This window comes from Podarcis erhardii (assembly GCF_964252035.2).
Source record: "Podarcis erhardii genome assembly, chromosome: 14".
Classification (NCBI taxonomy): Eukaryota; Metazoa; Chordata; class Lepidosauria; order Squamata; family Lacertidae; genus Podarcis; species Podarcis erhardii.
This window is the reverse complement of record NC_138503.1, coordinates 13,729,819-13,746,656: the sequence shown is the minus strand read 5'-3', so window position 1 is coordinate 13,746,656 and position 16,838 is coordinate 13,729,819. Positions and strand designations below refer to the sequence as shown.

At 42.8% G+C, this 16,838-nt stretch overlaps 1 protein-coding gene across 2 annotated transcripts in view; it reads right to left on the bottom strand.

Moving 5' to 3' along the window:
* Positions 1-16,838, bottom strand: part of SLC12A1 (solute carrier family 12 member 1) — a 76,925-nt gene that overhangs the window by 31,459 nt on the left and 28,628 nt on the right. For both annotated transcript variants that reach the window (XM_081838801.1, XM_081838800.1), the window contains 5 exons: positions 13,744-13,828; positions 11,006-11,157; positions 7,646-7,753; positions 6,134-6,257; positions 1,371-1,472 (listed from right to left, as the gene is read on the bottom strand). In XM_081838801.1, the coding sequence (XP_081694927.1) occupies positions 1,371-1,472; positions 6,134-6,257; positions 7,646-7,753; positions 11,006-11,157; positions 13,744-13,828 (571 nt within the window). The remainder of the gene's footprint in view (positions 1-1,370; positions 1,473-6,133; positions 6,258-7,645; positions 7,754-11,005; positions 11,158-13,743; positions 13,829-16,838) is intronic.

The following is a 16,838-nucleotide window of genomic DNA, read 5'->3' as shown; positions in this document are numbered from 1 at the left end:
CATTTTAGGTAAACCACTTGGTGGTTTTTTTCCAATTAAGTGGCATTTAAATCTTGCTAAATAAATAAAGTAATAATGTATTAAACTTAAAACAATTGTATTGAACTTAAAAGTTCAATCTTTTTCTTGCACCTGCGGATTGGATAATTTACTCCACCTTTCTTTGATTTGCAGTGGGCTGTGACAATCCACACCTCCTCCAAGCTTTACTAGACTTGAATTTAGACTTCTAAACTAGAGAGAGAGAGAGAGAGAGAGAGAGAGAGAGAGAGAGAAAGAAAGAACACTAGCCCTTTCTCATTTTTCCATTTTCTTTCTTCAGCTTTCAAATCTCAGTTCACAAAAATTAAGAGGACATTTTGTTTTGGCATGTGTGGATATAATTAGAGAAACCAGAAAATTTGGAAAAAAAAACCCCAGGCTTCTCTCTGTTTTCCCCCAAAGCTGTTTTTTTCCAGAAAAATTGAAAAAACAACAACCCCACAAGTTTGATATAGTTGGAATATTCCACACACTCTCCCCCCCCCCCCATTTTTCAAGGGGAAAAAAGGCTTTGGGAAAAAATGGAAAAAACCTGCGCCCCCCCCTTTTTCCGTTTCCCTCTCAGGCCTTTTCCAGGCCTCTCTAGAGATGTACCAAAAACCATGTGAGAAAAGTTTATATAACTTGTTGCCTACCATCTGATGCAGTTCATTAACTTGTAGGATAATCTTCCCAGTGTTTATTAAACTAATTTTGTTGACTGCGTTCAACTGAATTTGGTGGGGTAACGTCTTGAATGCAAAACTTTAATTTCTTTCCTTTTAAGATATTTTGTTTGAGCACCTTTGACAAAGAGCATGGTTAAATAATAAACTGAGGGGAATTTGGGCTGGTGTGGCTGTGTTTCACAAGTTGTTCAACCTCGGTATTCCCTTTCTGTCTTCTTAGTCATTTCTATCAATCTAAATAAATTGAATAGATGTCCACTAAAGCTTATCTCACAATATATCAGGTTAGGCTATAAAACAGTGGAATGTTTTTCTTCTAAAGTAGTGAAATATTTTGTCTTCAGCAAATGCAATACAAATCTGCCAGAAGTAGGGCAAAGCTGGTTTTTAAGAAGGAAAGTGATTGTTGCAATTTATACACAAATAATAATAATAAATAAACACAACAGTGAATTCTGGGCTGTCTTCCCACAAGCTCAAGTTACTTGCTTACACTGGGGACTTCTATATATTATTTTGGAAAATGGCTGGAGTGTGCAATACAGGCAATAAGTTGCCGTCATAATGTTAGTGTCAGGACCACTTTCTCCTAACAGCACAATGGTTTGAAATACGACATACATGATAGATAGAGCAGGAAATAGAAAATGAAGCACGAACCTGGAGATTTTGCATACGATGCATGGAAACAAGAGAAATTGATAAGCGCATACGAAGCCAGGAAGAAGTTGGAGATGATGGGAGCAATGGTGTTCAGCTCAGCTGTAGGGAAAAAAGAATAAAAAACTAGATGTTAGCTGTGCAGGTATCTGAAGAGAGTCAGTTTTAGATATTGGGGGTCTATCAAGTTGATGGACTATGCCGAAATGGCAAAATTAGCTGGGAAGTTCAGGAATCAAGAAGACAAGAAATTTTAAAAAGAATGGGAAATGTTTATAATGTACAGTGGTACCTGGGGTTACATATGCTTCAGGTTACAGACTCCACTAACCCAGAAATAGTACCTCGGCTTAAGAACTTTGCTTCAGGATGAGAACAGAAATCGTGCTCCGGTGGCGTGGCAGCAGCAGGAGGCCCCATTAGCTAAAGTGGTGCTTCAGGTTAAGAACAGTTTCAGGTTAAGAACAGACCTCTGGAACGAATTAAGTACTTAACCTGATGTACCACTGTATATACAAAATCACTGTAAGCAGGTCAAAACATTAGCAGTATTTAAAATACACTTGTAATGTGACAGAACGTATAGATAACTTAGGAAGATGAAAAATTGGAGAGGTATTGATATGCAGTTGAAAATAGAATCAAAACGGAATTTTGGACTCGTGCGGAGCTTGATATATGGGTACCTTCAAAAATTTAAAATTTGGCTGTATAATTCGGAACCAATGTGATTTGAATAATGTGATGTGATTGGCCTGTTAATAAAAATTATTTTAAAAAAAGAAAAAAGAAAAAAGAAAATAGAATCAAAACGACCCATGGATGGGATGGGGCGAAGTCAGGAGATTAAGAGCAATCTCGATATTTGGATTTTGTACTTTTTTATGTATGTCCATTTTCTTATTTTCTCTTTTTTTCTTTCTCTCTTTTTGAAAATCAAATATAAAGATTATATATATAAAAAATAGATACTGGAGTCTGCTAACTGGGGCTGCAGCCCAGTTTTCCCATTCTCAAGGGCCACAGTTTTCCCGTTCTTGGGATAAGGTGTGTAAAGAATGGACAATTCCATTCATTATCAGCTTTTTCGTCTTCGGAAAAATTCCAGGACACTAGGTATCTTGGCTGTGGAAATTACTTTCTTTTCTTATATTAAAGGTGTATCTACCCTAGACCATGTTAACTGTCATGACTTCAACCAAACCATTATGGGAATGGTTGTTTGCTGAGAATTTGCTCCCTTAAGGTGTGCATTATTGCAGCTTTCCCTAACTGGTGGCCTTCAGACATTTTGGACTCCCAGGCAGCATGGCCAAGGGTAAGGGATGGTGGAAGCTGCGGCCCAATAATATTTGGAATGCATTTGGTTGGGCAAGTCTACATAATTGAATAAACAAAGTGCATTAGTGTAATGTCTGGTGTGTCTTCAATGTCATCTTACACACACACACTTTCCTGCATATCCCTTGAGAAATGTTCAGGAGGGTTGCTTCGCAGCAGCACGCAAAAGAACTACATACCAGTTTAGAAACTACTGTATTGTTATAATATTTGATGAATTTAACAGCAATAATATTTGATGAATAAATTTAACAGCAGTAAATGCGTACATATGTGTGTATAATAATATTTGATGAATAAATTTAACAGCAGTAAATGTGTACATATGTGTGTGTACACACACACACACACATTGTGTATTTTACATATATTTTTATTTCGGGGAATTTTTTAAAAAAAGGTGGAACATGAATAAATCATGATTAAACTCTGAATCTGGGGCAGAAGTATTTCGTACCAGAGTTAGTTTTACATCCAATGCAGTCCCTCCAAATGCCCCTATTTTCCAGGGACGTCCCTGATTCCGGTTTGTGATTTGATCCCTGAATGTCCCACTTTTCCTTAGGATGTCCCTATTTTCATTGGATAAATGTTGGAGGGTATGGAGTCAGATGACTCCCGAGCCGTCTGAAGGCAATCCTATACAGTCATACCTTGGTTCTCGAACGCCTTGCGAGTCTAACGTTTTGGCTCCCGAACGCTGCAAACCCGGAAGTGGGTGTTCCAGTTTGCGAACATTTTCTGGAAGCCAAATGTCTGACGCAGCTACTGCGGCTTCCGATTGAATGCAGGAAGCTCCTGCAGCCAATCAGAAGCCATGCCTTGGTTTTTTAACGTTTTCGGAAGTTGCACGGATTTCTGGAATGGATTCCATTCAAGAACCAAGGTACAACTGTATAGGGAAGTTTTTTAAAAAAATGTTTAATGTTTTATTACGTTTTTATGTAAGTTGGAGGCTGCCCAGAGTGGCTGGGACAACCCAGTAAGATGTGTGGGGTATAAATAGTAAAATCATTATTATGGAATGGGACGTCCCTATTTTCATCGGAGAAATGTTGGAGGGTATGACAATGCAGTTCTTAAATACATAAGGACTGTCAAGGCCTTTTTTTGTTTTGTTAGCATTCTCCTTAGAAGAGAGTCGACATGGTGTGCACCTAGATCAAAAAGCCTCTTTTGTGCAGTGACAAAGCGTCATGTATTCAAAATAGGAAGCCAAGTACAAAATGAAACATTACAAGTTGCGATCGGTTATGATCAAATGAGAGGGATTGCAGTTGAAATCTCCCAGGAATCAGTACTGTGAACCTGATATGAAGGCAAGCTGAATTTGCTGTGCTAATGGTTTGGAACAGTAGGCCTTTGATTTGTGTAGACAGGTTTTTCAAAAACGAGACTTATGCTACATTGGGGAAAGTGCCTTGAAGGGCAATCGCTTGATTTCTTAAGGTATTGAGCTCCTTGAGGAAACTGCAGATACTGAGCGACTTTGACATCAAACAAAACCTTTACGAGAACAAAAAACTTCATTGGGTTCACTTGTTTCACTCTATTCAGCTGACTGCTTGCCTGCTATTCCTGTTGGATAATGGGGATTTTGCCGCTGTCTGAATTCCTACTTGTGTTAGGCACCCTAGGCCTTTAAAGCTCTATTATGCAAGCCTTATTTATCTAAAATGAGATGGGTCTGCGACTTTTCAGTATATTTCCAATGGAGTCTTTGTGTCCTCATCTCCCTAGCCCAATTATGTTTACTGGTCTCTCCATTAGGATATATCCAGTGCTTTTCCCCTCAAAAAATGTTTAGGGATACTCTCATTTTGTCTCAAGAAAATCACCATTTTATAGTTCAAATCGGGAAAAATAAATACAGTAAATGGACAAAAGTACAAAGATTCACAAAATGTTTAGGGATATGCATCCCCTGGCGTTCCCCCCAGAAAAAAAGCACAGGATATATCTGCTCACAAACCAGCAGAAGATTATTGATGGAGGATATGACCTAGTTCTTACAAGTGTGGAACAGGTGTGACACCTGTAGAAGTGACAGTTCCACCGATTGAAGTGGTCAGGTGTTCGCATGTGGCGTTAAGATGTTCAAAGTGGTTTCGTTGTGCATTAAATGTATGTTGTGAATGTGGCTTAAGAGAGGACTTCAGCAGCTCTCCTGACTTTGATTAAAGCTCTGAGCAGAATATGCGTTAGCAATCAATGTCAATGAAAAATGTATGCCCTTCTTTCTTTTTTACATATGCCTTTTCCTTGCAATGCAGGGACGTGGGTGGCGCTGTGGGTTAAACCACAGAGCCTAGGACTTGCCGATCAGAAGGTTGGCAGTTCGAATCCCCATGACAGGGTGAGCTCCCGTTGCTCGGTCCCTGCTCCTGCCAACCTAGCAGTTTGAAAGCGCCTCAAAGTGCAAGTAGATAAATAGGTACTGCTCCAGTGGGAGGGTAAATGGCGTTTCCGTGTGCTGCTCTGGTTCGCCAGAAGTAGCTTAGTCATGCTGGCCACATCACCTGGAAGCTGTACACCGGCTCCCTCGGCCAATAAAGTGAGATGAGTGCTGCAACCCCAGAGTTGGCCACGACTGGACCTAATGGTCAGGGGTCCCTTTACCTTTACCTTTCCTTGCAATAGGTGGTGATTCTCTTTGTTTGCTTGTTTAGCCTAACAGTTGAAATAGCATTTTCTAGTGGTGGGGTTGTGAACAAATTATTTTTTTTGGGGGGGGGGATATTTAAACCAACATTTGTGAAAAAGAATGGAAGCCTTTCTTCCAGGCATTTTGACAATTGACATTCCAAATGATAAGAGGAGGGTTTTCTCATATGCAACAACAGCAGCGAGAATGCCGATTGCTAAAAATTGGAAGGGGGAGAAAATCCCTACGAAGGAAGAACGGCAAATTAAACTATGTGAATACTTGGAAGTAGCAAAAATGACAGAGGTAATCAGGAATCAATCAAACAATTTTTTTTAAGGGAGCGGGATTGTTACAGAAGGTATTTGGGAAAACATTGTTCCCAAACAAAAACTTTAATGTGTTCCGATTAAAATTTGCCAATAAAGATAACAGATATATAATGTATACTATGTAAGATAAGTGATTTAAAGGAAAATAAGGACATAGTCATAAAGATAATGAAGAAGTAAGGAGCCGCAATGAGGTGGAGGGAAGTCATATTCAAATAATTTAAGACTTTAAGACTTAAGAATTAATGTGACAGTATTATCAGATATCAGATGTCGAATTATTTTGGTTATGGAATATCTGTACAATGGAATATCTGTACAATTAATTAAACTAAAAACTCAATAAAGAATATATATATATATATATATATATGAGAAATAGCATTAGGGTTGATAAAAGGCAGGGGGAGCTATTGGTGAAAAAGTGCTATTTGTGATATACGCACCTATCAGAATAAAGGCCATGGCAATGATGAACGTCAGAACGTATCCTCTAATTGGCTCGTTGTTTTTGCCATATCCTTTGGCAAAGAAGTGAAGTGCTCGGTAGATGTTATCCTTGCAGAGAGCCTGTCAAAAGAGCAGAACTTAGTTCAGAAAGGTAGGGTTGGGTGTGAGGGTATGTTGAATGCAACAGAAAAGTTACTTCAAATGTGAAATGTAAAACACAGGGATGGGTTGAAGGGATAAATGACACATTAACTCCAGCACTGCCCTTTCCTGGGAGCCAGCATAATTGGTTTCAGAAATTACCATGGTATGGGATACAACTACCGTATTTTTCGCTCCATAAGACACACCTTTTTACTCCTAAAAAGTAAGGGGAAATGTCTGTGCGTCTTATGGAGCGAATGCGTGGTCCCTGGAGCCGAATTGCCCAGGGGCAAAAAGCAGATCATGCTTTTTTCTTTCTTTTTTTAGAAAGTGGGAAGGAGAGGTTGAAACAAAGCCGCTGAGCAGCTGATCAGCAAGCAATCGGGAGGGGAGATAAGGGTCTCTAGCGATAAAGGAGGCTGCCTGGGAGGGGGGAGGTAAAGACAGCGAACTTGCAAGGAGAGGAGACAGGAACATTAAACAATGAGGAGAGAAATTAGAAGAAAAGGAGGAGCAAAATACTGCTCCAGCTAAGGAAAAGACACTAAGGCAAACAAGAGGGAAGGGGGTGTTGAAACAAAGCCGCTGAGCAGCTGATCGGCAAGGGATCAGGAGGGACATAAGGGACTCTAGAGATAAAGGAGGCTGCCTGGGAGCGGGGAGGTAAAAGCACATGGATCCTCAGGATTTTTGCACTGGGTCACCCCAAATTCACCATCAGATCACATAGCATGTCCATGGCTACAGCCTGCACCAAAAAAAACCCATGCATCCACTGTTTCGTGGGGCCGCAATGGTGCAAAAACGTGGTTACAAAGCACGGATCCACATGGATTCTCAGGATTTTTGCATTGGGGTACCCCAAACTCACTTTCAAATCACATATCATGTCTGTGACCACAGTATGAACCACAAAAATCATACATCCACTGTTTTGTTCAGAATATTTTTTTTCTTGTTTTCCTCCTCTAAAAAGTAGGTACGTCTTATGGAGCGAAAAATACAGTACGTAGAAATGGCAAAAGCATACCGTTCTGGTAATGTAAGAATTGGTCCTCACTTTCATCACAGTGGGGTGGGAAGCCTACATCTTTTCCAAGAGTGCCTTATTGTAAACCTGGATTTGGCTGGTCATCGAATAGGTACAGCATCTGTTCAAGTTGTTCAGTCTGCAACAACTACCATATGGCAACCATTCATTGCCCTAACTCTGTGTATCAGACCCAGCTGGTTCAATTTTGTGGCAGCCAAGGATATAGGGAGGAAGCTTTTAAAAAAAAAAGTTGTGCAAGGCATTCTCATGCATGTGGACCAACTGATTACACGAAAACAAAGAACAAGAGAGACTGTGCTTTTGGCCTTACCTGGAAAACCTTGGGCGCGCTAACAAGCGAAGTGAGGGCTGATGACAGGGTTGCAGAAAATATTCCAGCAGTGATTAAAGGACCAAAACCTGAAACCATGCTCATGACCTTTTGGGGGGGTAAAAACACACATGAAAGCCGTGAAGCTCATGTAAGCAAGGGTTCAAGCACAACATCCCAATGTTTCCTGTTGCCGTATTGATGGTAATATATGTTAAAGGTAAAAGGTAAAGGGACCCCTGACCATTAGGTCCAGTCGTGGCCGACTCTGGGGTTGCTGCACTCATCTCACTTTATTGGCCAAGCGAGCTGGCATACAGCTTCCGGGTCATGTGGCCAGCATGACTAAGCCGCTTCTGGAGAACCAGAGCAGTGCACGGAAACACCGTTTACCTTCCTGCCGGAGTGGTACCTATTTATCTTACACTTTTGACGTGCTTTCGAACTGCTAGGTTGGCAGGAGCAGGGACCGAGCAACAGGAGCTCACCCCATCGTGGGGATTCGAACCGCCGACCTTCTGATCAGCAAGTCCTAGGCTCTGTGGTTTAACCCACAGCACCACCCGCGTCCCGCCCTATATGTTAGTACTACCCTTTCCAACCTCTTCTCTATTATCTTTTGTCACCCATTAAAAACTCAATGAGTCTGTACCCAGCACAGCAAATTAACTGTTGCTGTCAAGAAAACCATTTTCCTGGTAATGGAGAAGACTGTTCTGTAATTCAGGCCTGCCCTGCTCTCACTGAAGCCAAAGGCAATATTTTTATCTCTTTTGCAAATAGTGCCCTTCAGAAATGGCATCATATTAAGAACGAGATGTTTCAAGGAACAAGTCTGCTACATTTTAAAGAGTGAGTGATCGCCATGTCCTCTAGATAGAAGCCTTCCTGTAATAATATCAAACCCAGACTTTATTCTTCAGATATTGAAAGATGGCATGTGCCAATGAATTAATGGATAGTTTCTATCAGCAACTTTTCAGAAGCAGTTCTGTACCTGTTTAAGGTGCAGAGCTCTTCAGGTTGTCTTTGCCACGCTACTAACTGGAGAACCAAAATGGCAGATAGATAATTTAACTTTGGTTAGACCAATATTTGATGGAGGTGTAAAGAATTACTAAGTATGTGCTTCTAATACATATATTTTAAATTGTTTAAAAGAATGAGCTTCCAGGTTCACACAATTCTTCATGGAGTGGCTTGTCTTTGTGTTCTGCATCATTTAGAATGTAATTTACACAAGTAGGTCCATTGCTCTGCTTTGCTTCTATTTGGAACCTGAACTTGTGAGGAGCCTTGCCTTTTCCCATTCAATTCAGGTGAGGTGGCAGGTCTTAGGAAAGTCAATTGAAAAATTGCATTTTTATGGCATTTTCAAAAAAAAATGGCAACTATTTTGGAGTCTTCCTAAAAAAAGTTCAACAACCTTTAGGGTGTCTTGTTACTTTTTGAAGTATGGCAACCCAGGCATCCTTTTACACAAGCACAATTACACCCCCCCCCCCAATTGCAGTGAGTTGAGAAGCTGTGGGGAGCATGAGATTCTGTGTACAAATTGGAACTCCTTTGGGTGCATATCTAATACAATCTGTGGTGGAACAAAGAAGAGAAGAAGAGTTTGGATTTAATATCCTGCCTTTCACTCCCTTTAAGGAGTCTCAAAGTGGCTAACATTCTCCTTTCCCTTCCTCCTCCACAACAAACACTCTGTGAGGTGAGTGGGGCTGAGAGACTTCAAAGAAGTGTGACTGGCCCAAGGTCACCCAGCAGCTGCATGTGGAGGAGCGGGGAAGCGAACCCGGTTCACCAGATTACGAGACTACCACTCTTAACCACTACACCACACTGGCTCTCAAAGGTGCTCATCTGATTTGCTGCTGCTGCTTACCTGGAGGGGCAAGGCAGTGAGGAGGGTAATGTGGTGCAAACTCACCAGTGGTGCCAATCTGGTGCTTCTGCCTGTACATTTGCACCACAATGCCCTCCCCAACCCTCCCCTTCCCCTTCCCAGCAAGGAATAGCAACTCCCCTGCTGGGAAGTCAGGTAAGTGCCTTTGCCCCACCCTGCCATCTCCTGCTGATAGTTAACAACAACCTTCTGAGGCCATGCAGTAAGTCTGCAATCCTGAAGGCACTTATAAGCAACTGATCCCCATTTGGAAAAAGTGAGGTTTACTTCTTAGTGAAGATGCATGTTGCTGTGTTGTGAAGCTCTTTCTAGGTGGTGCCTAACTGGAACTCTTTTGAACTTTGAAATTATTCACCAGCCCATAATCACATGTCTGGGTTTTGCAATACATTCTGCTTGTTCATGCATAGTCCAGGCCTCAGAGAGGGTGAGCCTTTCTGGTTCTAGTTAGAAACATCCTGGGCCATGATCATTAGAGCCTTTACAAACCATCCAATATTGAATGTTGCTAAGGAATCTAGGCAGCTGTCTTAGGCCAGGTCAGACTACCTGTCAATCTAGGCTTTTATTATCTATTCTGATGTTATCATCAACTCTGCAATTATATGATTCTGATGTGGGTGGCACTGTGGGTTAAACCATAGAGCCTAGGACTTGCCGATCAGAAGGTCGGCAGTTCGAATTCCTGTAACGGGGTGAGCTCCCGTTGCTCGGTCCCTGCTCCTGCCAACCTAGCAGTTCGAAAGCACGTCAAAGTGCAAGTAGATAAATAGGTACCACTCTGGTGGGAAGGTAAACGGTGTTTCCGTGCGCTGCTCTGGTTTGCCAGAAGAGGCTTAGTCATGCTGGCCACATGATCCGGAAGCTGTACGCCGGCTCCCTCGGCCAATAAAGCGAGATGAGTGCCGCAACCCCAGAGTCGGTCACAACTGGACCTAATGGTCAGGGGTCCCTTTACCTTTACCTTTATGATTTTATACCACTTCTAGCTGTACATTTCTATCCCACCTTTGCTCCAAGGAGGTCAAGTTGGCACACATGCTTCTGTCCTCTCTCCATTTTACTTTCCCAACAACCCTGCGAGGTAGGTTACGCTAAGAGATAATGACTGGCCCAAGGTCGCCCAGGGAGCTCCATGGCTAAGAGGGGATTTCTGCCACCCTGGCTCTCATATGCTACAGTTCTGCTTCCTGACCTTTTAGGTAAGGTGGTATGTAAAACACTGTCCAGGTATGTTAATTGCCACATCAACAACAGAATGGATTGGCTCCCATTTCAGGTCATGTATCTTAGCTGGGGTGTTAACAGAGATATTGCAAAATCACACAATGCACTCTGCTGTGTGGTTACGCTTGTGTTCGTTTGTGTTATTACATATATAGTATGCAGCTTTCTCGGTTGTACAACACACATATGATTATACCAATTGCATAATTAGAGCTCTTTTGAACCTGGAAATTATTCATCAGCCCATAATCACATGTCTGGGTTTTACAGCTGGAGAAATCATAGCCTAGGGCACAAGCAGATGATCCATTGCAATTCATTCCGGATACAACTGTATCATTGACGTTCCCCGTAGCATCACGTACGACACAAGCAGCTGTGGAAACAACAGCATATTATTATTTCCCTTCCTTGTGACAGGGGGAGAATACTTTCACCGTGCCGCGTACATCTTCAATTGCTTAATGCTTTCCCACATCTAACATCTTGGGGCGGTAGGGCGCCGTTTCCTTCTGATCACTGCGAATAATGCCACTATTCATTAAAGCGGTGTTATTACTGCTCTACGTTTTGTGCTACATTCAACAAATTAGGACATGTGTGAAATTTGGAAATGCCCAGTGCCTGACCCACACGGGTTTACTTAACCTTAAGTGGCATTTGCAGAACCTGAAAGGTAGTGGGGATCGTAGACTTATGAAACAGAAGACTGTGAGAATGATAGAAAGTTCTATCATGTAGCATGTTCTGCTATATTTTAAAAATAGTGCAGATAGCTTGCCCTCATGCCACTAATTGCACAAAGCAACTATCATGGGCTCCAGGTATCAGAGACACAACCTAATGAGAACATAACAGCATCAGAATTTCCCTGCTGGATCAGGCCAGGGCAGCATCCTGTTCTCACAGTGGCCAACGAAATGCCCATGGGAAGCGCGCAAGTGGGATCTGGGTGCAAGAGCACTCTTCCTTCCTGTGGTTTCCAGCAACTGGTATTCAGAAGATTGTCTCCAACAGTGGAGCAGCATTGTGGTCAGCAGCCACTGAATGTCTCATGGAGCCAATGTGAGCTCAGTCCTCAGAGCCCTCTTCAGGCATGGAAAGGAGATGGGAGTGCACAACATCTCACCTTCCAATTGGCAGGCAGGGTAAAGACTCTGGATTGGCTGGGTCAGGTAGATTCCGGGAGCCTGGCCTTCTGACCTTGGCTGTCACCCTCACACCCTGCTTAGTAGAGGTAAAGGGACCCCTAACCATCAGGTCCAGTTGTGACCGACTCTGGGGTTGCAGCGCTCATCTCGCTTTATTGGCCGAGGGAGCCGGCGTACAGCTTCCAGGTCATGTGGCCAGCATGACTAAGCCACTTCTGGGGAACCAGAGCAGCGCATGGAAACGCCGCTTACCTTCCCGCCAGAGCGGTACCTATTTATCTACTTGCACTTTGACGTGCTTTCGAACTGCTAGGTTGGCAGGAGCAGGGACCGAGCAACAGGAGCTCACCCCATTACAGGGATTCGAACTCCCGACCTTCTGATCGGCAAGTCCTAGGCTGTATGGTTTAACCCACAGCGCCACCCACATCAGAATCATATAATTGCAGAGTTGATGATAACAGCAGAGGCTCTGTGGTTTAACCCACAGCACTACCTGTGTCCCTATGCATCGCCTAGCTGCATCTAATTTGTCTATGGCTAGGATGTCACCTAGGTATGGCTCTGCATATGTCCACAAGGAACATGACCAAGACCGCCTGTCGCATAGATCCTCCTGATTGGATAAGAGTCTGAAAACTTCCTGTGCAGTCATCATGTAATAGAAACCCCCCATTTAGTCTGCATCTATAAAATAACCCACAGCGCCACCCACGTCCCGCTCATGGAGGAGATGGCTATCAATGTCTGCTAGCCATGATTGCTATTTTCGAGTTCCACAGTATGCATCTGAGTACCATTTGCTGGAAACTGCAGGGAAAGGTGGAGAGCGTTACTGCACTCAGGTTCTGCTTGCAAGCTTCCCACAGGCATCTGGCTGGACACTGTGAGAACAGGATAGTGGATTAGATGGGCCTTTGATCTGATCCAGCGGTGCTCTTCTTACTTATATCTGGTCAACAGAGCAGGGACTCCTGCTAGCTACTCTACAGGCTGCAGCTCAAACCACCAGCATTAACAGGGAAGACTTGTAAGTTGGGAGACTTTTATCCCAAGACTGGATACAAGCACAGCTGCTCTCAGTTCCTCCTGGCCGTGCAAGTAGCCACCTGACTCGGCCTTGTGGAAAATTATCTTCCCTCCTTTCAAAGATGGCAATCAGCTAGTCCTTGAGAAAACCAGAACCGGTTTCTCTTGTCTTATCAAAACATCTGATTGCCCTAATGGCAGTGATGCAAACAGGAAGAGGCAAGATGAAGGAGAACTGTTCTTTGACAGTATTTTTCCTAACTCGTTCTGATGGCGCTTGTAGTTTTCCGTAAGCCAAGCACTGGTGGAACCTCTCCATATGATGAAGTCACAAGTTCAACACAGTGGAATATTTCAACTCCTTGAACTTTTCCTAGAAAAGTAGCCTCTTTAGCTATTTGTGAATCCACAGCTGATCCAATTCTATGCAGTGAAATCAGTGGCGTAGCGTGGGTTGTCAGCACCCGGGGCAAGGCAAGTAATTTGCGCCCCCTAACCCGTGGATTTGCGCCCCCAACCCGTGGATTTGCCCTAACCCCAGATGTTGCGCCCGGTGCGGCCGGCCCCCCCTGCACCCCCCACGCTACGCCACTGAGTGAAATGAGGATTGTTGTTTTCAAGTTTGTGTTTTTACTTACTAATAGACATCTGTTTTACTATATAGAAAATCCATAAGATAAACAAATAATGGGGGTAAGTGATGATCTGAGCACAAGACTTTAAACATACCTAAGAATATTAATTACTCTGGATTAGAATGCAAACATATGCTTCTTATTTACCTGCACAGATTGCTACACCTACATAAGCAATCGTTGTAACCAGAATGGCCAGCATTGTTCCTTTGGGTATAGCAGCTTGTGGATCCTAGAATATTACAATAAAAAGACTGCAATGAATAGTCATTAAAGACACACACACACACACACGGTTGCATATCCTCTGCATGTTTGCGTTCACAAACAGTTCTGTTACAGAATTTAAATACTATTTTTTTTAAAAAAAATAGTTACTTTTTTTAAAAAAAAATAGTTACTTGTCCTTGGGATAATGTGACAATAAGTCTAAAATTGTGTAGGCAATTTGGAGATTTTGTACAGGGATGTTTTATATGGACATGGTTAATGTGCTGTTTAATGGGCCTAGTTGGGCATAATTAGGGGAAGGGCAGTAGCTCAGCTGTAGAACATCTGCTTTGCATGCAGAAGGTCCCAGGTTTCCAGTGGTGTAATGGTTCAGTGCATCTGGCTGTTAATCAGAAGGTTGATGGTTCGGGCCTACCCTGGGACGGCTGTGGGCAGAATTCCTGCATTGCAGGGGGTTGGACTAGATGACCCTCAGGGTCCTTTCCAGCCGTACAATTCTATGATTCTATGACAGGGGAAGAAAAGGTATGATCCCTGGCATCTCCACATAGGGCTGGTAGAGACTGCTGGGTATAAAACACATTGCACACCTCCATTCAGCAGAGGGCAGGGTAGAGGCTAATAGCTAGCCAAGGGAAAATACATTGTGGTTTGCTGCTAAACCCCTGTAGCTCTGCTGCTTCCCCCTTCTCTCTCTCTCTCTCTCTCTCTCTCTCTCTCTCTCTCTCTCTCTCCTGCATGAGAGGGCCATGAGAAATGGCTCAGGACCTCCATACCTCAAGGACTGCCTCTTTCCATATGAACCTACCAGGACCCTGAGATCATCTTCTGAGAGCTTTCTTCGTGTGTCTCCTCCTCGAGAGGGTTGGAAGGTAGCAAAACAAGAACAGGGCCTTCTCTGCAGTGGCTCCCAGTCTGTGAAATGCTCTCCCCAGGGAAGTTTGCCTGGCGCCTTCATTATACATCTTTTGGTGCCAGGCAAAAATGTTCCTTTTTAACCAGGCCTTTGGTTGATCCGATTTACATCTCATGCCTTTTAAAAATGTGTTTTTTTATTTTTATTGTGTATTTTGTGGTTTTATATCTTGATTTTATTTTGTGAACTGCCCTGAGACCCCCGGGTATAGGGAGGTATATAAAATCAAACAACAAAAACAAGAAGAAGCCCCATCACCTAGGCTTAGACTCCAAAGCCATCGTAAATATGAAGACGCTGTAAGGAAAGAACTTTTCCTCCCTTTCCCAATGCTCTGCTTTATTTTACTAATTTTAAGCAATGCTAGTGATGTGCGATTGAGACAGATTGGGTGGTACTAGGCATTACTGGGTTTCTGCTTTGGTTTGATTTTATATGTTGTGGTCTTGTTGTGAACCGCTCTGAGACCTCCGGGTATAGGGTGGTGTATAAGTTGAATAAATAAATAAGTAATAAATAGGCAGTGCTTTTTTTTCTAAAAAAATGTTTAGGGGTACTCTCATTTTGACTCAAGAAAATCACCATTTTATAGTTCAAACTGGGGAAAATAAATACAATAAATGGACAAAAGTACAAGGATTCACAAAATGTTTAGGGGGTATGTCTACCACTGTGTACCCCTAGGAAAAAAGCACTGGTACTAGGACTGGGCAGTTTCAGCTACCAAGCTTTTTGATTCTGGTATAAACTACAAACCAGAAGAAGAAGAAAAAGAGTTTGGATTTGATATCCCGATGTATCACTACCTAAAGGAGTCTCAAAGTGGCTAATATTCTCCTATCCCTTTCTCCCCCACAACAAACACTCTGTGAGGTGAGTGAGGCTGAGAGACTTCAGAGAAGTGTGACTGGCCCAAGGTCACCCAGCAGCTGCATGTGGAGGAGCGGAGACGCGAACCCGGTTCCCCAGATTACGAGTCCACCACTTAACCTGAGGTACACCACACTGGCTCTCAATGACACTGGGAGTCCTTTTTAAGTAACCCAAGCGAAATTTCATACCTGAAAGCCTGCCAGTCAGTGCAGACAATACTGAGCTAGATGGACTCATAAAAAGGCAACTTCTTATGCTCTTCCTATGTTCCCTGGATTTCATGGAAATTGGGGCTGGGGGGAATGGAGGTCAAAAAGGGAAGCCCACCAACTTCCTCCCAAACCTTGCAGGTAACATATTTTGTATGTTTAGATTACCTAAACACTGATGGAAACTTGGCACTGCCTAAAAACGGTAAGGCATAATGATACGTGCGGAAATGACATTCAGATTTCCACCCGCATTTTTGCTCCACATGTTGCTACCCGCGTGACTTAACTTGAAAGGTTGTAAGTCCTGTATTTGTCAATGTGGGCTGCAGTTTCCGGAGTCAATATGTGACTGTAAGAATCAACCGCTTTCATCATTTAATAGAAAGGCGCCCAGATGCCATTCCCTAAAGGCTTAGAACGCAAAAGCACAAAGAATGGGAAAATGTATTTATAACCAAATAGGAGTAAAATAAAAAAAGGGGGGGGGGTGAAATGGCTCGCATCTTAGATGTTTCTGTGCTTGCACCAAAAAACTTACACAGTATAAGATACTTGACAAGTGCTAGCAAGTTAGCTCTTTGTGCAAATCACCTTGTAGTAATGTAAGACATAGCTGTGTGAAGGACAAGCCTGAAATAAAAGGACTGATCCTTTTGCTAAGCCTAACCCAAGCCACTCTGGAGAAAGAAACACTGCATTTCCCTCTAGGGCCTCCAGTTGTAAATTTGAAGTCTGCCGCATGTAGAGTTTTTATGAATTAGCAAAGCTGTGGTAATAGGAATTACATAGCTCATTTCGATGTGCAGTACCCTGATAATGGGTCCATTAATATTCTGCTTCTAGAGTTAGTGAAGTGGCCTTTTAAATTTCATAGTCCGTTTCTGGAAGACAAATGTAGTTAAATTTGTGTAGCTGGCTGTTTCTTCAGACAATACAAGTGGGGTGCTTAGCTTAGAGGGTCCAGAAATATGTGCAGAAATTGTCTGCTTTGCACCTCTGCCCTGAATTGT